The sequence below is a fragment of the Perognathus longimembris genome, chromosome 17 (assembly GCF_023159225.1).
Source record: "Perognathus longimembris pacificus isolate PPM17 chromosome 17, ASM2315922v1, whole genome shotgun sequence".
NCBI classification, from domain to species: Eukaryota; Metazoa; Chordata; class Mammalia; order Rodentia; family Heteromyidae; genus Perognathus; species Perognathus longimembris.
This window is the reverse complement of record NC_063177.1, coordinates 8,005,444-8,025,742: the sequence shown is the minus strand read 5'-3', so window position 1 is coordinate 8,025,742 and position 20,299 is coordinate 8,005,444. Positions and strand designations below refer to the sequence as shown.

The window sequence follows — 20,299 nt, the reverse complement described above, 5'->3', positions numbered from 1 at the left end:
GACTCCATGAACTTGGTATACTTTCTCCATTTATTTAGTTCTTCCACTCCTTTCATCACTACTGTATAGGTTTCAGCACGTAGGCCTTATTTGTGAATCATTAAATTTACATTTAAGTCTTCTCTCCCTTTCTTCCTTTTTTAATTTTTTTTTTTTTTTTAGTGTCAGTCCTAGGGCTTGAGCTCAGGGTTTGGGAGCTGTCCCTGAGCTTCTTTGGCTCAAGGCTAGTGCTCTACCACTTGAGCCACAGCACCACTTCCAGCTTTTTCTGAGTATTTTATTGGAGATAAGAGTCTCATAGACTTTCCTGCCGGGGCTGGCTTCAAACCATGATTCTCAGATCTCAGCCTTCTGAGTACTAGGATTACAGGCATGAGCCACTAGTGCCAGGCTTCCTTCTATATGGTAGCTTGAGGTTATTTGCTTGCAAATGCTCTAATACATTGTTTTAGTTGATTTTCAGAGCCTTATACTTTTTCTCAGCTCTACAATTAGCTTGTATTATACAAGCATGTGTGCCTCCAACTCCTTTTCTCCTCACCTTCCTTTCTTCCTTAGCACTTGTATATGGTATTGCGTTAATGTTCTGTGTGCGTGTGTGTGTGTGTGTGTGTGTGTGTCTGTCTATCTGTCTGTCTGTGTGTCTGTGACTGTGCGTGGCATGGGCCAATCCTACTGGGCACAGTCCCTGAGCCTTTTTGCTGAAGGCTAGCACTCTACCGTTGAGCCATAGCTCCACTTCTGGCTTTTTGGTGATTAAGTGGAAATAAGAGTCTCATGAACTTTCTTGCCTGAACTGGCTTTGAACTTTGATCCTCAGACTTCAGCCTCCTGAGTAGCTAGGATTACAGACATGAACCACTGGTGCCTGGCTTGGTTGTATTGCCTTTAAAAAATTTTTGCTGTCTATATATTCCCTGCTAGTATACAGAAATAACTGATTTTTTGTAGGCATACCTTGTTTCTTGAGACATACTGAATTAGTTCTAGGAGTTCTTTTATAGATTCTTTGGGATTTTCTACATAGACAGTCACTAATTGGCAAATAACAACAGTATTATAATTTTCCTTTCCAATCTCTATGCTCCTTCTTTCCTTTTTCTGTTTCTTTGCACTGTTTAGCCCTTCTAGTACTATGCTGAATAAGAATGACAAGAGCACATACTCAAGCCCAGCTCCTAATCTAATGAGAAAAACATTCACTTTCTGTCATTAAGTATAGGGTTAACTGTACAATTTCTGTAGTCTTTTTTTGTTTGTTTCAACACTAGGGTTTGAACTAATTGCCTGGCACTATCCCTCAGTTTTTGTGCTTAAGGCTAGTGCTTTACCACTTGAGCCACATCTCCAGTTTCAGCTCTTTTGGTGATTAATTGGAAATAAAACTCACAGACTTTCCTACCCAGGCTGGCTTGGAGCTTTGATTCTCAGATCTCAACCTCCTGAGTAGCTGGATTACAGGTATGAACCACCAGCACTTGTGCACCAGCTCTCTGTGCATCTTCTTTATCAAGTTGGGGAAGTTCCATTCTATACCATTTTCCCCGCCTCTTGGCATTTGAAAAGACTATTCTGCTTTTGTATAATGGAGTGGGCTGGTGTTGTTCTTAAGTTCTTATGTAGTTTTGCTAAGTGTGTGTGTGTGTGTGTGTGTGTGTGTGTGTGTGTGTGTGTGTGATCCTGGGGCTTAAACTCTGGACCTGGGCTCTCTCCCTGCTCAAGGCTTTCTTTTTTTTTTTTTTTTTTTTTGGCCAGTCCTGGGCCTTGGACTCAGGGCCTGAGCACTGTCCCTGGGTTCTTCCTGCTCAAGGCTAGCACTCTGCCACCTGAGCCACAGCGCCCCTTCTGGCCGTTTTCCATATATGTGGTGCTGGGGAATCGAACCGCGAGCTTCATGTGTAGGAGGCAAGCGCTCTTGCCACTAGGCCATATTCCCAGCCCCTGCTCAAGGCTTTCTGATGGTTAATTGGAGATATGAATCTCAAGGACTTTTCTGCCTAGGCTTGCTTTGAGCCATGATCCTCAAATCTCAGCCTTCTGAGGAGCTAGGGGGCTGGGAGTATGGCCTAGCAGTAGAGTGCTTGCCTCATATACATGAAGCCCTGGGTTCAATTCCTCAGCACCACATATATAGAAAAAGCCAGAACTGGCACTGTGGTTCAAGTGATAGAGTGCTAGCCTTAAGCAAAAAGAAGCCAGGGACAGGGCTCAGGCCCTGAGTTCAACCCAGGAGCTAGGATTACAAACATGAGCCTGAGAGTGAGAATGTAGCTTATATTGTTGTATTTGAACTGAGTTTCTTGTAAATAAGTACCTATGTTGGGTCAGTTATTTATATATTTATTTGAAATAGGATGTTTCTATGTAACTCAGGTTATGTGCCCCAAATCATGAATCATTATCCTGTGTGTGTGTTTGTGTGTGTGTGTGTGTGTGTGTATTACACTCTGATTTGAACTTGGGACTTTAAGGCTCATTCAGTTTGCTTATAGGGTAATTTGTGTGTGTGTGTGTGTGTGTGTGTGTGTGGGTGTGCGCGCGCGCACGTGCGTGTGTGTGCTAGTCCTGGGGCTTTAATGAAGTGTCTGGGCACTATCCTTGAGCTTTTTTTTTTGCTCAAGGAACATTCTACCACTTGAGCCAGAACTCTACTTCCTGCTCGTTGATGATTAATTGGAGGTTAGAGTCTCCTGGACTTTCCTGCCCAGGCTGGCTTTGAACCTCAGTCCTCAGATCTCAGCTTCCTAGGTAGATAGGATTACAGGTGTAAGTCACCAGTGCCTGGCTTAGGTCATGCTTTTTAATTCATTCATCCTGTCAATATCTGTCTTTCACTTGATATATTAGATCATTTACATTTAATGTGATTGTTGATAGATTAGGACTTAAGTCTGACGTTTTCTTTTCTTTTCTTTCTTTTTTTTTGGCCAGTCCTCGGGCTTGGACTCAGGGCCTGAGCACTGTCCCTGGCTTCTTTTTGCTCAAGGCTAGCACCCTGCCACTTGAGCCACAGTGCCACTTCTGGCCATTTTCTGTATATGTGGTACTGGGGAATCGAGCCCAGGGCCTCATGTATATGAGGCAGGCACTCTTGCCACTAGGCCATATCCCCAGCCCTGTTTTGTTTTTAGTGTACTAAACTTTTTCTTTCTTTCTTTCTTTCTTTTTTTTTTTTTTTTGCCCAGTCCTGGGCCTTGGACTCAGGGCCTGAGCACCATCCCTGGCTTCTTCCCGCTCAAGGCTAACACTCCGCCACCTGAGCCACAGCGCCCCTTCTGGCCGTTTTCCATATATGTGGTTCTGGGGAATCGAACCTAGAGCTTCATGTGTAGGAGGCAAGCGCTCTTGCCACTAGGCCATATTCCCAGCCCTGTACTAAACTTTTTCTTTTCTTTTGTTGGTGTGGGGTTTGAGCTCTGGGCCTGGGCACTGTCCCTGAGCTCTTCAGCTCAAGGCTAGCACTCTACCACTTGAACCACATCACCATTTCTGGTTTTCTGGTGGTTAACTGGGGGTAAAAATCTTATAGATTTTTCTGCCTGGGCTGGCTTTGAACTGCAATCCTCAGACCTCAGCTCCCTGAGTAGCTAGGATTACAGTTGTGAGGCACCAGAGCCCAGCTTCAAGTGCATTACTGCAGAGCTCTATCCTCAACCTGGAATGATGCATGTTTTGGAGAATGACCTCCCCATCCCCGTCGCTCAGTGACACCATCAGGATGTAGGGATCATGCATGCTCATACATGCTTTGTGCGTTGGTGTAGCTCCAGTGCCCTGCATGGTAATTAATACATGTTCCTTGAATGAATGAATGAATGAATGCAGAGCAAGCACTTAAGAGGGGAAAGGGTGCTATGATGTCCTTAGTTGAGTAAATTCTTCTGAGTGCTGTCCTTTAGCTTTTTCACTCAAGGTTGCCACTTTTGAGCCTCACACAGCTCAACTTCTGACTTTCTGACTTTTTGGTAGTTAATTGGAGATACAAGTCTTACAGACTTTCCTGGTGCCACAGCACCATTTCCAGCTTTTTTTTTTTTTTTTTTTTTTTGCCAGTCCTGGGGCTTGGGCTCAGGGCCAGCACTGTCAGCACTGTCTTTGGCTTCTTTTTGCTCAAGGCTAGCACTCTACCACTTGAGCCACAGCACCACTTCTGGCTGTTTTCTATATCTGTGGTGCTGAGGAATAGAACCCATGGCTGCATGTATGCGAGGCAAGTACTCTACTGCTAGGCCATATTCCCAGCCTCCACTTCCAGCTTTTTCTGAGTAGTTTATTAGAGATAAGAGTCTTGTGGAGGGGCTAGGAGTATGGCCTAGTGGCAAGAGTGCTTGTCTCGTACACATGAGGCCCTGGGTTCAATTCCCCAGCACCACATATACAGAAAACAGCCAGAAGTGGCGCTGTGGCTCAAGTGGCAGAGTGCTAGCCTTGAGCAAAAAGAAGCCAGGGACAGTACTCAGGCCCTGAGTCCAAGGCCCAGGACTGGCCAAAAAAAAAAAAAAAAAGTCTTATGGACTTTCCTGCCTGGGCTGGCTTGGAATGGCTATCTACAGATCTCAGCCTCCTGAGTAGCTAGGATTACAAGCGTGAGCCACCGGTGCATGGCTTATGTATTTGTTCTTAGTGTTGCTTTGGTTCAAAAGAATAGAACATGTGAGCTGTTTGAGGGATCTGGGGAATGGAAAAGAAAGTGTTAGGGGGGAACATTTCTGAATTCATTGCATCTGTGAATGAAGATGGTAAAATGAAACTCACCATAGCCATTGTTCCTTTGCTCCCACCTCATCACACTGGTAACTGGGAGTTTTAGATGTTTTTTCTGATTTTGAATCTATCTTTTTCACCTTTCAGGATAGGTGAAATCCTGGAGGCTGCACCTAGAGTTACATGGTCTCCTCTACCACCATCTTCTTCCTTGATTCCAAGTCTGTGACTTCTGGAAACTTCTGTGAGTGTACCATCAGTTCTTTACTGCCTCTGCTGATGCATTCCCTCATCTTCTTTCTCTGTTCTGAAGTTTATCTGAAGTCTCCTTCAATACATGATAAACTGTGAACGTATTCCTGTACCAGGAAGTCCTGGGAAGAGAAAGCAAGTTTCTCTCTTCTGCATACTCAAGTTGCTAGGGAAGAAAATGTATTGCCCTGGGGCCTGGGTCTGGGGACTCCCTGGTTGCATTCATCCCCAAGGAGCCTGCTGAGCTATCTCTCTCTCTCTCTCTCTCTCTCTCTCTCTCTCTCTCTCTGTCTCTCTGTCTCTCTGTCTCTCTCTCTCTCTCTCTGACACATACATACACACACTTTGCCCACTTTTTGTTTATTGAGATAATTTTCCAGCATGGCCTCAAGCTTCATTTCCTTCTTTCTTATTCCCCACAGTACAGGGATTACAGGCATGCACTACTTGCGTAATACGCACCTGGCTCATGGATTGCTTTTTTATTGTCAGTAGGATTTTTCTGGGTATTATGTCATGGGGCTTGCTACTATCATTTGTTTTTATTCTTGGTAGTGCTGGGGATTGAACCTGGGGCTTTATGTATAAACTAGGCTCTAACACTGAGCTTTATCCAATCCCTAAGAGCCCTCATATTTTTAAACCAAGAAAAAAAGGATTTATTGAGAGGATGCTGAGGTACTTCATTCAACCAAAGGAAGCATTGGGGCAACTTTCCTGGTGGAGGAGACCAGCAGGACTGGCCCTCAGGAATTTCCGGGCCCGGGGCTGGAATGTTCCAGGCTCTTTCTTGTCCCTGCCTGTCTGTGTAGCAGCTGCCTCTTACCTCACTCCATATAAAGGAGAGGGATAAACATGGCTGCTGAATGCATCTAACTTTCTTTATTCATATTTAGTGGTTGTGTTGATACCAGGGCTTGAACTCAGGGCCTGGGTGATGTTTCTGAGCTTTTTTATTCAAGACTGACACTCTACCATTTAAGCCACAGCTTCACTTCTGACTTTTTTGTGTGGTTAACCCCTGCCTGGGGTTGGCTTCTAACAACAATCCTCATACTTCAGCCTCCTGAGTAGAGGATTACAGGCGTGAGCCACCTGTGCCAGCTATGCATCTAAATTTCAGCTCCACAGAGACTGCCTTCTATAGTTCCTGTTTGGCAGAATTCCCAGGGGAGGATTCTCTTTGTCCTGGCTTAGGTTAGGTGTTTGCCCTCCAGGACCTATGGGCGCTGGCCAAGGAGTAGGGTTTCCAGGTGATTGGAAGAGCCTATGAGACACAAGGGGAAAGAAAATTTGTTTGCTTGGTCATTTCCTGATTGTTGTTGAAAAGTTCTTAAGCCAAGGTAGGGTGCTGGCAGAGTGTTTTTCCACTAATTTTTTGGGGGGTGAGGGGGCGGGGTTGCTGGTCCTGGGATTTGAACTCAGGGCCTGGGTGCTGTCCCTGAGCATTTTTTTCTTTTCTTTTCCTTCCTTCCTTCCTTCCTTCCTTCCTTCCTTCCTTCCTTCCTTCCTTCCTTCCTTCCTTCCTTCCTTCCTTCCTTCCTTCCTTCCTTCCTCCCTTCCTTCCTTCCTTTCTTTCTTTCTGCCCTTGAAGCTAGTGCTTTGCCATTTGAGTCAAGGCTCTATTTCTAGCTTTTTGGTGCTCAATTGAAAATTAGAGTCTCACAGACTTTCCTGCCTGCGCTGGCTTTGAACCTCCATCCTCAGTCTTTTGAGTAGCTAGGATTACAGGCGAGAACCACTACCACCCAACGTGTGTGTGGGGTGTGTGTGTGTGTGTGTGTGTGTGTGTGTGTGTGTGTGTGTGATGGTACTGGGGCTTGAGCTCAGAGCCTTGCTTTTTCAATCATGGCTGGTGCTCTACTGCTTGAGCCATACCTCCGCTTGCAGTGTGTGTCTACCAGCTAGTTTTCAGACACCAATCATGTGCTGAGCTTCCATCCCAGCATCAGCTGGGACTGCAGTAATGGAAGCAGCCACACCATCATCTACTGGACACTGCCCTGTCCAACAGTCCTACTCCCCTGCGGGCAGGTGAGACAGCAGCTCCTGTGCTGTGTGCAGGGAGGGCCCTCGTTGGTCCAGCGGGAGGATTTCTACTCAGCATGCCCTGGTGGCCAAGAAGCCACAGCTTGGCAGCCGTGTCCCTGGCAGCTGCTGCAGCTGTTCCAAGTCACTGGCCAAGAGCTGTTGGTGAAGGGAGTGGCTTCCTGCTCAGCTGAGGTTGCTGAAGGCCCGAGGTCTCGCTTGTGAGGCCAGTCAGTCCCAGAAACCTATTGAACATTTCATTCTATAAATTACAAACTCCCATCCTGGCTCACAGGCCTGTGTCTGGCTCCTGACCCATCCGGGAAGTCCCAGCGCCTCAGCTCATCACTACGGTGACTCCTGCTCTGCGCCCAGAGTCGGCAGGAATGAACTGGTGGGGGCTGGTGGCTCTGAGGGGGCCTCCCAAACCTACTCTAGGGAAAGGATGTCTGCTGTAGGTTCTGCAGGAGAGTTGTTGAAGCCAGTGATCCAAACAGCCCCAGCCAGGGGCTCTACAAAATGCTCTTCTGTGTGGGGCCGTTGGCCCAGGAGGGAATACATTATTAATTTCCTTTATTGTTATTTTTTTAAATTTATTTATTAATTAAACAAAAATTTTTTGACAAGGTGTTGTGCAAAAAGGGTACAGTTACATAGTAGGGCAGTGTGTACATTTCTTGTGATATCTTACACCCTGTTTATCTTTCCCTTCCCTAGGTCAGGTAGACATATATACAATACCCAATGTCCTTTATTGTTATTATAGAGGTGATGTACAGAGGGATCACAATGACACGCATCAGGTAATGAGCACATTTCTTTTCGTACAGTGTCTTCTGGTCTCTCACTCTCTCCCAGTCCCTCCCTCCCATCTCCACCCTTGCATAGTTCACTTCCATCAGTGTCCAATGAGCTCCACTGCTGTACTTCTTCATCCTTTCTCCACAAGTTCTGTGTCCTCCCTCCATCCACCCAAAGACATACATGTGAATATACCATACATATGGTAAAAACAGAATTATCAAGCACTAAAAACTAAAAGGAAGGAAGGAAGGAAAGACTCTTGTTTCTATATTTTGGAGTCAGTATCAGTATGTATATTATGTTATATAAATATGAAGAGGCACTTGGGCATTGTGTCTTTGTGTTTCTCTCCTAAGAGTATCCTCTTTGTTTGTCTCATTAAGCTTAGCTCACCTCACTTAACATGATTTGTTCTAGTCTCATTCATTCCCTGCGTTATGTTATTTTATTCTTTCTAATGGTTGTGTAAATTACATTGTGTGTACAAACAACATTTTGGATCCACTCTTCTATTGTGGGGCTTCTGGGCTGTTTCCATATTTGTATTTGGCTGTTGTGAATAGCACAGCAATGAACATGGATGTGCAAGTGTCATTATTATATCCTGGCTCATGATGTTCAGCGTAGATGACTAAGAGTGGTATGGCTGAGCCATAGAGAATGTCTATGTTTAGTTTTTGTGGTTTTTTTTTTTTTGGCCAGTCCTGGGGCTTGAACTCAGGGCCTGAGCACTGTCCCTGGCTTCTTTTTGCTCAAGGCTAGCACTCTACCACTTAAGCCACAGCACCACTTCTGGCTTTTCCATATATGTGGTGCTTAGGAATCGAACTCAGGGCTTCATGTGTACGAGGCAAGCACTCTATCCTCAGCCCCTCTTTTTCCAGTGTGTTGGCTGTCTTTCTAGTTTAGTAACTATGTCCTTAGCTGTGCAAACCCTTTTTACTTTTATGTAGTCCTACTTGGGAATCCCCTGGGACTCTATTCAGGAAGTTTCTACCTGTAAGTTCCAACATTTCTCCTACCTCTCTCTTGGAGTAGTTTCAAAGTTTTGGGTCTGACACTGAGGTTTTTGATTTATTTTGAATTGATGTTAGTGCATGGTGACAAACAAGGATCCATTCTTAGTTTTCTACATATGGCTGCCCAGTTTTACCAACACCAATTATTGGAGAGGCTATTTTTCCCACACTGAAAGTCTTTGGCTCCCTTATCAAATATCAGATAACTGTAAGTGTATGGTTTTATTTCTAGGTCTTCTAACCTGTTCCATTGATCCTCAGGTCTGTTTTTTTTTTGGTGGAAAAAATGTATATTTATAATTAGCCAGCTGGACTCAGTTTAGATGATTCCAATTTTGTTGGCAACATCTAAGGCATCATAATCAAGAGCCAGTCGAACATATGCTTTCTTCTCTCCATCCGGTCTGATCAGGGTATTGACCTTAGCTACATCAATGTCATAGAGCTTCTTCACAGCCTGTTTGATCTGATGCTTGTTGGCCTTGACATCCACAATGATCACAAGTGTGTTGTTGTCTTCTATCTTCTTCATGGCTGACTCAGTGGTCAGGGGGAACTTGATGATAGCATAGGGATCAAGCTTGTTTCTCCTCGGGGCACTCTTCCGAAGGTATTTGGGCTGTCTCCGGAGCCACAGCATCTTGGGCCGCCGGAAGGTGGGTGAAGTGCGTATCTTCTTCTTTTTGTGGCTGTGGACACCTTTCAGCACTGCCTTCTTGGCCTTCAAAGCCTTTTCCTTGGCTTTGGCTTTAGGAGGGGCCGGAGCTCCCTTCTTAGCTTTCGGCACCATCTTGGTGAAAAGCTCAGGTCTGTTTTTGTGCCAATACAAAGCTGTTTTTGTTGTTATGGCTCTGTGGTAGAGTTTGAGGTCTGGTATTGTGATACCACCTGTTTATTTTTTTTGTTGTTTTTTTTTTTTTTTGCCTAGAATTGTTTTGGCTATTCTAGGTCTTTTGTTGTTCCTTATGTGTTTATGTGTGTGTATCTATCTTTATCTATCTATATCTCCCCCCCTTTTTTTTTTTTGCCAGTCCTGGGGCTTGAACTCAAGGCCTGAGCACTGTCCCTGAGCCTCTCTGTGCTCAAGGCTAGCACTCTACCACTTGTAACACAGCACCACTTCCAGCTTTTTCTGTTTATGTGGTACTGAGGAATTGAACCCAGGGCTTCATGCATGCTAGGCAAGCACTCTACCACTGAACCACATTCCCAGCCCCAAGGTGTATATATGTATACACACACACTCATACACACACACACACACACACACACACATATTTACTGGTACTGGAGTTTGAACTCATTTGCTCGACTTGCTTGCCCAGTTGGTAACCATTTGGGTTATACCACCTTCAGCCCTGCTTTATCTTGCTGGTTATTTTGGAGGGTACTAGGGTCTAAACTCACGGACTCACGCTTGAAAGGCAGGCATGCAACTGCTGAGCCTTTGGTTATTTTGGAAATAGAATCTTTTAGACTTTTTTTGTCAGGGCTTATCTTGAACCAAGATCCTGTGGATCTCAGACTCTTGTGTAGTTAGGTTTATAGTTAGGTGCCTAACCTGCCGCCTAGCTCTGTGTGTGTGTGTGTGTGTGTGTGTGTGTGTGTGTGTGTGTGTGTGTTGGTCCTGGGGCCTGGGTGCTATCTCTGAGCTTTTGTGGTCAAGGTTAGCATTCTACCACTTGAGCCATAGCGCCACTTCTGGCCTTTTCTATATATGTGGTGCTGAAAACTCGAACCCAGGGCTTCATGTATATGAGGTAAGCACTCTTGCCACTAGGCCATATTCCCGGCCCCCACTTCCCATTTTTGAGTGGTTAATTGGAGATAAGAATCTCAGAGACTTTTCTGCCTGGGCTGGCTTTGAACTATGCTCCTCAGATTTCTGCCTCCTGAGTAGCTATGATTATAGGCATGAGCTACCAGCGCCCAAATTTTTGTTTTGTCTGGATTGAGGCTCTTGCTATATAGCCCAGGCTGGCTTCAAACTCAGAATCCTTGATTTTGTGATCCTCTTGCACTTACCTCCCAAGTATGTGCTGCTCATTGGGCTTGAACCTAGGGCCTGGGCACTGTCCCTGAGCTTTTTTGCTTAAGGCTAGTGCTCTACCACTGAGCAACAGCTCCATTTCTGTACTTTCCACCCCATGAGGTACACTTGGTTAGCTTTGAAAGAAAAAATGGATTACTTCTGGGAACTAGTGGCTCATGTCTGTAATCCCAGTTACTCAGGAGGCTGAGATCAGAGAATCATGGTTTGAAACCAACTGAGGCAGAAAAGCCACAGAGACTATCTCCATTAACTAGCAAGGCATGGCTCAAGTGGTAGAGTACCCAGCCATGAACAAGAAAACTGAGGGCCCCAAATTGAAGCCCTGGTTCTGGAACAGACAAAATTTTGGATTCCTTACACCCACCTTCCCAATTCAGTCTTCTTTGGGGATGAAGCATAGGGAATGTGCATCTTAAATAAGCACCTAGGTGACTGAGAAGCATGACTCAATGAGCAAGCCTGGCATGTTGGCTGGTGGTATATACCTGTAATCCTAGTACTCAGGAGGTTGAGACAGGAGGCCAGCTAGGGCTACATTACAGCTTCTGTCCCCATCTCTTAAGGTGGTGTGTTTTGGGCAGGAACTGGACAGACAGTACTATCCCTCTGTGAGCAGAGATGACATCTGCAAGAGGCCAGGAGAAAGCAGGGGTCTCTGGGTCAGTGCTGTCACAAATGGGGTGGGAGTGGGCAGACCTGAGGATCAGGTTGTCAAAGGAGTCCTGCCCTTGTCTATTTTTTGCCGGTCTTGGAGCTTGAACTCAGGGCCTGGACACTGTCCCTAAGCTTCTTTTGCTCAAGGCTAGCACTCAACCACTATGAGCCACAGTGCCACTTCTGGGAGACTTTGCTTCCCTGGGCTGGCTTTGAAACGCCATCCTCAGATCTCAGCCTCCTGAGTAGCTAGGGTTACAGGCTCTGCCCTATTGTAGCATGGTTTTGCCAGGTCGAGTCTGTTACTGCAGAATAATCTCCTGTGACTGCATGTCTCATGACTAATCCTTTATGGAGATTTTTGTATTTTTCCGAAGTCTGCTGGCAGAAACTGCGTTAGTGGACCTTGGCCAGAGTATGGGTGGTGATTGCTCGAGTTCCACGTGGGTAAATATGGGCAGCAAGCAGTGTTCACATCCCCAGGTATGTTTATCAGGCACACTCACCTACACAGGGCAGTTTACTCAAAGGACACCAGTGTGTGCTGGGAGCAGGGTCCCTATTCCTCGCTGCAGTCCATAGTTTTAGGCCTGCTCCTACCTGGGTGCCAGGGGCTTACACTGTCATCCTAGCAACTCAGGGGGTGGAGATCTGAGGATTGAGATTCAAAGCCAGCCTAGGCAGAAAAGTCTGTGAGACCCTTATCTCTAATTAACCACCCAAAAGCTGGAAATGAAGCCTTGGCTCAAGTGGCCGAACACTAACCTTAAGGGATAAAGCTAAGGAATAGCACCTCAGGCCCTGAGTTCAGGACCCAATATGGGTATATTTATTTATTTGTTTGCCAGTCCTGGGCCTTGGACTCAGGGCCTGAGCGCTGTCCTTGGCTTTTTTTTTTTTTGCTCAAGGCTAGCACTCTGCCACTTGAGCCACAGCGCCACTTCTGGCCGTTTTCTATATATGTGGGGCCAGGGAATTGAACCCAGGGCTTCATGTATAGGAGGCAAGCATTCTTGCCACTAGGCCATATTGCCAACCCATTTATTATTATTTTTTGAATGAGATTTTTTTATTTTAAAATTATTTATTATCTTTAGTTGTACAAGTGGGTTTCAAATCAATATACCAATTTATGAGTATAATAAATTTCAATGTTACTCAGTCCCAGCCATCCCAAGTTCCATTTTTATATATGTATAATGAGAATTGACTAACCACAACAAATTCCTAGAATTGTAGAGATCCCATAGACATGAAAGATCTACCATATGAAATAAGGGAACTCTGGCAATAGAGCATCTCAGCAAGACCATGAGGTGTATGGGAAAGTGGTCCCAGGCACCCAAGGTGTATCAGCACTGCAGTACGTGGTACTTAGAAACATTAGGCTCTAGAGAATGAGTTTGGTCTTTAACTCATGCTCTCTGCCTGATACAAGCTGACAATGTAGGACTCTGCAAGGGATACTCAGTGCATTCTATTGAGTGACAGATCTATGTGTTTAGACACCTAGAGGAAGCTTTTATAAACAAGGTTCTAAAATCAAAACCAGGGTCGTGGTCTCTAGTGACCTTTCCCTTCCGCTCAAGCCTAGCCGACCTGGTGGCTGCCTCCTAGCCAAAAAATACCGTGGTTGTGCCAGGCTGGTGCTGGCCCTGCTATGGAGAAACCCAGACCCCACCCACAAGAGTCTCAGCACTGGAGTCTCTCCAGATCGCTGAGGAGGGTTAGAAACCTGCACCAGACGCCTGGGGAGACAAAGGAAGACCCGGGGCAGGCAGAAATGGAAGAAGGGTAGTCCATGCCAAGGAAGCCACAAGAATAAGACAAGGCTAGACGCCATTATTTATTTTTTAAAAGAGGCCTGCTCCTGTCCTAAGAGATTCAGGCCTGGGAGCTGGCTGAAGACCAGGCAAAGGATGCTGGGATGGGGTGAGGCAGGGAACGCAGGATGGGCAGCTGCCTCTGGAAGCAGCCAAACTGTCCCCAGCTGCAGCTGGGATGGAGAGATTAGGTGACAGTCCCCTAACCCGGCCGGAACTCACACCCTCCTCCCCCTCACATATGCACCTTATTCTGCCTCCCTCCAGGCCTGCCAAAGCTCAGAATAACCCGGAGAACTGGACAGCAGGATGGCCGGGATGCTGCTCTCCCTGCTTCTCTTGGGGCTTCTTGGTAGGTAGGGACAGGGATAAAGGGAGGCAAATGGACACACAGAGTGACAGGAAGGGCCAGGGTAGAGAGAGATGAGGCAAGCAGCCTGCAGTGCAGGGCTGGCTTCCCAGGTGCAATGCAGCTGGTTGAGGACAGACTCAGGAAGCCTCAGGGCTTCTGCGCCCAGGGCCGCAGAGGAGAGGCCATCTCCAGAATCCACGTCCAGGAGTCTTCTTTTCTTGCCTCCTCATAGGTACAGTGTCGGGGAAGAACGAGGAGGAGAACCTTTACCACCACCTCTTCGACAACTACGACCCTGAATGCCGGCCTGTGAAGACGCCGGAGGACACGGTGTCCATCACTCTCAAGGTCACCCTGACCAACCTCATCTCACTGGTAAGATGCCTAAAGTCCCACACCGGCTGCAAATTCTAAGCTTCATTCTAATATTCACCACTACTCCTGAACCCTATTTCAATTGTTTTCCCCCCTCCCGAGTGCAGAACGAGAAGGAGGAGACTCTCACCACCAGTGTCTGGATTGGAATCGTGAGTGGAATGTGGGAGTCATGTGGGGACCCTCCCTTCCTCTGGGGTCGCTGCGGGAGTGGGTGGAGGAGAGGACTGACCCCTCTGTCCCCCGCCTCCAGGACTGGCAGGATTACCGGCTCAACTACAGCAAGGAAGACTTCGGGGGCATAGAAACGCTGCGGGTCCCTTCTGAACTCGTATGGCTGCCAGAGATTGTGCTGGAAAATAAGTGAGGGCTGGTCAGAAAGCCAGGATTCAGGGAAGCCTTGGGGGTGGCAATTGGGTTAGACCTAGTGGGGGGCACCGACTGGGGGGTCCTTGGACCGGTGTGTGGACCTTTGGTGAAAAGCTCCATTTCCTGAGCCCACAGTATCGATGGCCAGTTCGGCGTGGCCTATGAGTGCAATGTGCTGATCTCGGAGGGAGGCTACGTGAGCTGGCTGCCTCCGGCCATCTACCGCAGCACGTGCGCCGTGGAAGTCACCTACTTCCCCTTCGACTGGCAGAACTGCTCGCTCATTTTCCGGTGGGAAGAGTTGCTCAGAGGCTTGAGGATTAGAAGAGCCTGCAGCGGTGGGGGGTGGGGGGATGGCAGATGGGGAAGTGGGGTCCCAGGACCTCTGGAACTCCTTCCAATTAGGTGGAACCAGGCCGAGGGGCACTGACCAGTAGTTCCAGCCTGTAGTCCCAGTTTAAGTGTGTGTGTGGGGAGGGGCAGTGGACTGGAAGGAGGATTCATTTGAGGTCGAGTTCAAAACCAATTTAAGCAATCTGGGGAGATGCTGTCTCAAAACAAAAACAACTTAGGGTTGTCAACAGGTGTATAGGCAGGGCCTTATTACTAGGCCAGATCCCAGCTTCGAAGGTGGGTTGGAGGCAGGGCCCAGGCCCGAGCTCCTGCCATGGGAACCCTGGCTCTGGTCCCACAGCTCTCAGACCTACAATGCCCAAGAGGTGGAGTTCATATTTGCTGTGGACGACAACGGCGACACTATCGACAAGATTGAAATCGACACCGAGGCCTTTACTGGTGAAGATCCCGTGCGCCCCAAGAACCCCCTCTCTTTGGACAAAGTCTGAAGGGGTCTTTCAGAATAGGGGGCCCCCGACCATGCATACCAAGGACTGACTGTATGCAGCAACCCTGCTTTAACTGGCCCCTTTCCTAAAGTCATCCTCAGCTGTCGCACGAGTGCCGTCTCTTGCGGTTTGGCTGCCCGAAATGCGCCCATCCTGGAGACCTAGGGCCCAGGCAGTGCGCCTGGCCTCTTTTCCTCCGGGGCCTAGGGTTACAGGCTTCTCTGCCCGGTGTGAGAGCCGGCAGACTGAGCCCCATCCTTTCACGCAGAGAACGGGGAATGGGCCATCGACTTCTGCCCTGGGGTGATCCGCCGCCACCAAGGAGACTCGGCTGACAGCCAGGGGGAAACTGACATCATGTACTCCCTTATCATCCGCCGGAAGCCGCTCTTTTACATCATTAACATCATCGTTCCTTGTGTGCTCATTTCGGGCCTTGTGCTGTTGGCCTACTTCCTGCCGGCGCAGGGTAAGGAGTTGCCCCGAACCTAAAGCCCAACTGGCTCCTAAGGCCGGAGCTGGGTCTCACCGGGGGCTCCCTCCAGCTGGCGGCCAGAAGTGCACCGTTTCTATCAACGTCCTGCTCGCCCAGACTGTCTTCTTGTTCCTAATTGCCCAGAAAATCCCAGAGACGTCTCTGAGCGTGCCGCTACTAGGCAGGTAACTACAGGGCAGAGCCCCGAGGGGGTGCTGCGGAGGCTGGGCCGAAGCCAGACAGGGGCGGGGCCCTGCGGAGGAGGGGCGGGGCCAATGCAAGATGGGAAGGACCGTACATAGGGGGCGGAGCCAGGAGGCGGGTCCTGAGGGGCGGGGCCGAGGCCACGCAGGGCAGATCTTGGGGAAATGGGCTGGAGCCAGGCAGGGGCGGGGCAGGGGCAGGGCGGAGGTCGGGGCCAGGCTGGCGGGCGGTGTATCCAAGGGCAGCCAGGGTAAGAGATTCGGCCTGGACCCAAGAGACTTGAGTGGGGCCTTTGGTGGAAGTTCTCTGTCGGGCTTTATTTGGATGCGGAGTGGGACTGGGACGGTGGTGGAATCTCTGCTTCCTCATCCTCACCGCTGGACGACACCTGGAGGTCTCCTGAGGATGTCTATTGGGGGACAGTCCGGCTTAATGTCTCCACAGCACCCCCTCTTACCTCGGGCTCCGGGCGCACCCCCACCTCCATCCCGAACTCACTGCTTCCCCGGGGATTCCCAGGCCCAGCTGGCGTCCCCACTGTTCCAGGAGTGTGGCGGACCCCTGCAGACTCCGTCTATACAGGCACAGCCACGCGCCCTGCACCATGAGCCGGGCGCTCGCGCCCGCGGCGACCCCGGCTTGCCTCGCCCCCTGCCCGGCAGCCTGGGCTATGCGGGCCAGCGCTCCGGAGGGGTTCCCGGCGTCTGGGGCAAGACTAGAGCAGCTGATGCTGCCGTCCAGGCGCCGCACCTCCTGCTGCAGCCATAGGGCTGAGATCTGCATGAGAAGGCGGACAGGGCCAAAGAAGTGGGGTTCCTCCCTCTCGCTGCCCTAACCCCCCCACAGCTTTCCCCCGCCCCCCCCCCCCCCAGCGCCGCACCTCTAATAAGGTGGCACCAAAGCTCATAATGCTGGCTGCTGCCTCTCGGAGCACCAGCCTCAGGGTGGGCTTCGGGGCGGCCGGCTTCTCCGGCGGCTCTCGTGGCTCCGCCGAGTTGAGCTGTTTGAACTTCTGCTCCAGATACTCGTGAGCCGCGGCCACTGCAAGTTCCAGGGAAGACAGGAGCGGGGACTGGAGGGCCACCTGCGGGAGGAGCAGGGGTGGGGGCCATGGGGTCACTGAGCCAGGCTCTCGGCAGGGGGTGAGAGAGGTCGCTGCCTGGGGCGTATGCAGGGGTCTCCGGATGCCGCCCCGGTGTGGGGCTGCTGGGGGTATATATATGTACGTTGGGGGGGGGGGCTCCAGACACAGCCCCGGCGTGGGGGTGCGTGTGGGGGGCCTCCAGACGCCGCCCTGGCGTGGGGGGTGTATGTGAGGGGGTCTCCAGACGCCGCCCCAGCGTGTGTGTGTGGGAGGGGGAGGGGGTGTCTCCGACACTGCCCCGGCGTGGGTGTGTGTAGGGTCTCCAGACGCCATCCCGGCTTGTGTGTAGGGGGGTTCTCCGGACACTGTCCCGGCGTGTGGGTGCGTGTGTGGGGGGTCTCCGGATGCCGCCCGACCCTGTGGCCTCACCTCGGTGGAGCTGTGGAAGTGGTAGACCCATAGCAGTGTCTCCAGGCTGCTGGGAGCGCCCTTCATGGCTGCCACAGATGGTAGGAGGGGCAGGAGGGCCAGCGGATGCCCGGGGCCTGGCCGCCGATGGGGCGCAAAAAGGGGCGTGTCACCCACCACCCCTTGCGGAGAGGTGCGTTTGTGAGGTCAGAGGCTTTCACCGTCTTTGTAGCCATGAGCAGTGGGGTGACGTCAGAGGCGAGGGTACCGTGACATCATGCACCCCGGACTCCCCAGGTATCTGATTTTCGTCATGGTGGTCGCTACGCTCATTGTCATGAATTGCGTCATTGTGCTCAACGTCTCTTTGCGGACGCCCACGACTCACGCTTCGTCCCCACGGCTGCGCCACGTAAAGAGGGAGGGGCGGAGGGAGGGTGAGTGGAGGCGGAGCCCCAGACTGACTCCGCCCCCGCTGCAGGTGTTGCTGGAGCTGCTGCCCCGGCTCCTGGGCTCCGGGCCGCCCTCCCAGGCTCAGGGTGCCACTGCGTCGCCCACCAGGCGGGCCTCGTCCGTGGGTTTACTGCTTCGCGCGGAGGAGCTGATCTTGAAGAAGCCGCGGAGCGAGCTGGTGTTTGAGGGGCAGCGTCACCGGCACGGGGCCCGGGCTGGTGAGCGCGTCCCGGACGGGCGGGAGAGGGGTCGAGGGCGCTAGCTGGAGGAAGCGCCTCGTGACAGCTCGTGTCCCTCTGCCAGCCGCCCTCTGCCAGAGCCTGGGCGCCGCAGCCCCCGAGATCCGGTGCTGTGTGGACGCTGTGAACTTCGTGGCCGAGAGCACACGGGATCAGGAGGCCGCAGGCGAGGTGGGCCGGGAGTGGGGGCAGGAGCCCAGGGCCCCTTTCAGGGACTCAGCCTGCACTCTCTTCCCCAGGAGATGTCTGACTGGGTGCGCATGGGAAAGGCGCTGGACAATGTCTGCTTCTGGGCTGCTCTGGTGCTCTTCAGCGTGGGCTCCACCTTCATCTTCCTTGGGGGCTATCTCAACCAAGTACCCGATCTCCCCTACCCGCCATGCATCCAATCTTGAGCCTGCATTTGCCCGTGTCCATTTCCCTTACCCACCTCTGGCAGAGATTGTGAAAAGCTGCTGGACTGCAACCCCTTCCCACTGCAGACAGTAAATTTGTGGTTTTGTGAATTTCCCGAGAAACTGCATGTGTCCCTTTGGGTAGGTCTGGCTACTGGTCCAGTAGGGGTGGATGCTGTGGGCGGACCCTTGGTGCCAACCCTCTAGATAGCAGTTTGCCCTTACTACGGGCTCTGTAGATCTCTGCCTTTTCTCTCAGCACCGTGACTTTCTAGACCTATGAGTTCTTAAGTGATCTTTACTCACTTGCTAGACAGTAGAACAGGGTCCCCACAAAGTGAGGGTTGGGGATCAACCGCAGCTTCTTTGGCCCCACTTTGCTCAAGGGGAAGATCACTCACAGGTCTAGGGCCCAGGATACCCCAGCCATTCCTCCATCCTGACATCTAAGTTTCCTTGGCCCGGTATCATACATCCCACCCTATGAGACTCACTAACAGATTATACACACACTGTTCCTGTCCCAACTCCTGCTGGCTCTCCTTGGTTATACTCAGGATTATGAAAGCAAACACAGTAATAGTATGGTACTGGTAGCTCATGCCTGTAATACTAGCTACTCAGGAGACTGAGATCTGAGGATCATGGTTCAAAGCCAGTCTGGGTAAGAAAGTCCATGAGACTCTCAAGTACCAAAAAGGAGGGAAGTGGAGCTGTGGCTCAAGTGATAGAGCACTAGCCTTAAGCAAAAGAAACTCAGGGACAGCACCCAGACCCAGAGTTCAAGCCCTAAGACTAGGAAAAATAAAAATGGAAGAAAGAAAATACGAAAATAAGGGGCCTGAAATGGTGGGAGCTGGTTGAACTGTCTTTATTAACAAACGGAATATCCAAGGCCACTACATTGAGGAGGGGGGGAGAGAAGGGCTACTTGCTGCTCACACTATATACAGATGCAAGCAAGGGGATGTGGAGGGCAAGAAATCCCTGTTCCTTCCCTCCACCAGGAAAGGGGAGGGGCTAAGGTGGCTGAGGGGGGCTAGAAAGGGGGAATGTTTTGGCTGGCAGGGTCTCCCCTCCATTCCCTGGGGTTTGGGGAGAGGGGAAATCATTAAAGTGCTTTCAGAAAATGAGGAAATGGTCCCTGCCCCTGGAGTGGCTGGTGACCCCCCTGCTTAGAATCTAGGGCCCAGTGACCCCCCCAGAGTCTGGTACATTCAAGGGGGGGAGCCGGCTCCCCTGTCGTGCAAATAAAGGGGTTCAGAGCCCTGCCCAGTCAGCAGCAATGGATTAAGGGGTCTAAGCCCCAAGCACTCTCCTCTTAATTAAAGAAAAGGGGAGAGACAAGGCCCATTTAGTTCCTGGGAAGGGGAGCTGTGTCCTTCCCCAGAAGTTGGGGACAGGCACAGTTTTCGGGCGAGAACATTTTGGGGACAAGGATGGTCACGTGATCACAAAAGCATCAGGGATCAGAGGTCACGTTCCCGGCAGGCTCCAGTGAATCAAACCAGTAAAGCAAAAGCCCGGGGAGGGGATATAGGGGCAGCCTGGGAAGTCTGGATGTTGGAGAAGAGTTGGGTCCAAGTGGGGCAGTCCCAGCACAGGGCCCATCACCAGTTCATGATGCAGTTGCGGTTCAGAGTCATGAAGTAAACTTGGCTGCTGCCCCCCGAGCGTACTGAGGCAAAAAACACCTGGGGGGAGGGGGTACAAGAAGCCATCACCAAGGGATAGAGTGAATCTCTCTCTCTTTTTTTTTTGGC

General features: G+C 50.4%; 4 protein-coding genes across 13 annotated transcripts in view; 1 reads left to right on the top strand and 3 right to left on the bottom strand.

Annotated features, from left to right (window-relative positions):
• Positions 1 to 9,066: 9,066 nt before the first annotated feature.
• Positions 9,067 to 9,613, bottom strand: LOC125365718 (60S ribosomal protein L23a-like). Its single transcript, XM_048365958.1, has one exon. It carries the CDS (start codon positions 9,595 to 9,597, stop codon positions 9,127 to 9,129), a length of 471 nt encoding a protein of 156 aa, XP_048221915.1. The 5' UTR covers positions 9,598 to 9,613; the 3' UTR covers positions 9,067 to 9,126.
• A 3,991-nt stretch (positions 9,614 to 13,604) lies between these two features.
• On the top strand, positions 13,605 to 19,202 carry Chrne (cholinergic receptor nicotinic epsilon subunit). Its single transcript, XM_048367126.1, has 12 exons — positions 13,605 to 13,689; positions 13,922 to 14,064; positions 14,172 to 14,216; positions 14,318 to 14,427; positions 14,569 to 14,724; positions 15,128 to 15,228; positions 15,547 to 15,747; positions 15,824 to 15,938; positions 17,747 to 17,861; positions 17,931 to 18,120; positions 18,206 to 18,312; positions 18,381 to 19,202. The coding sequence occupies exons 1-12, from the start codon at positions 13,647 to 13,649 to the stop codon at positions 18,534 to 18,536; spliced, it is 1,482 nt and encodes a 493-aa protein (XP_048223083.1). The 5' UTR covers positions 13,605 to 13,646; the 3' UTR covers positions 18,537 to 19,202.
• Positions 16,147 to 17,760, bottom strand: C17H17orf107 (chromosome 17 C17orf107 homolog). Its single transcript, XM_048367125.1, has 4 exons — positions 17,471 to 17,760; positions 16,838 to 17,041; positions 16,456 to 16,734; positions 16,147 to 16,366 (listed from the first exon to the last, which is right to left on the bottom strand). The coding sequence occupies exons 1-4, from the start codon at positions 17,534 to 17,536 to the stop codon at positions 16,274 to 16,276; spliced, it is 642 nt and encodes a 213-aa protein (XP_048223082.1). The 5' UTR covers positions 17,537 to 17,760; the 3' UTR covers positions 16,147 to 16,273.
• Positions 19,203 to 19,390: 188 nt separating the features above from the next.
• The window catches only part of Mink1 (misshapen like kinase 1), a 52,636-nt gene continuing 51,727 nt past the window's right edge, over positions 19,391 to 20,299 (bottom strand). For all 10 annotated transcript variants that reach the window (XM_048367120.1, XM_048367117.1, XM_048367124.1 and 7 more), the window contains one exon: positions 19,391 to 20,230. In XM_048367120.1, coding sequence (XP_048223077.1) covers positions 20,147 to 20,230 — 84 coding nt within the window. In that variant the 3' untranslated portion in view covers positions 19,391 to 20,146. The remainder of the gene's footprint in view (positions 20,231 to 20,299) is intronic.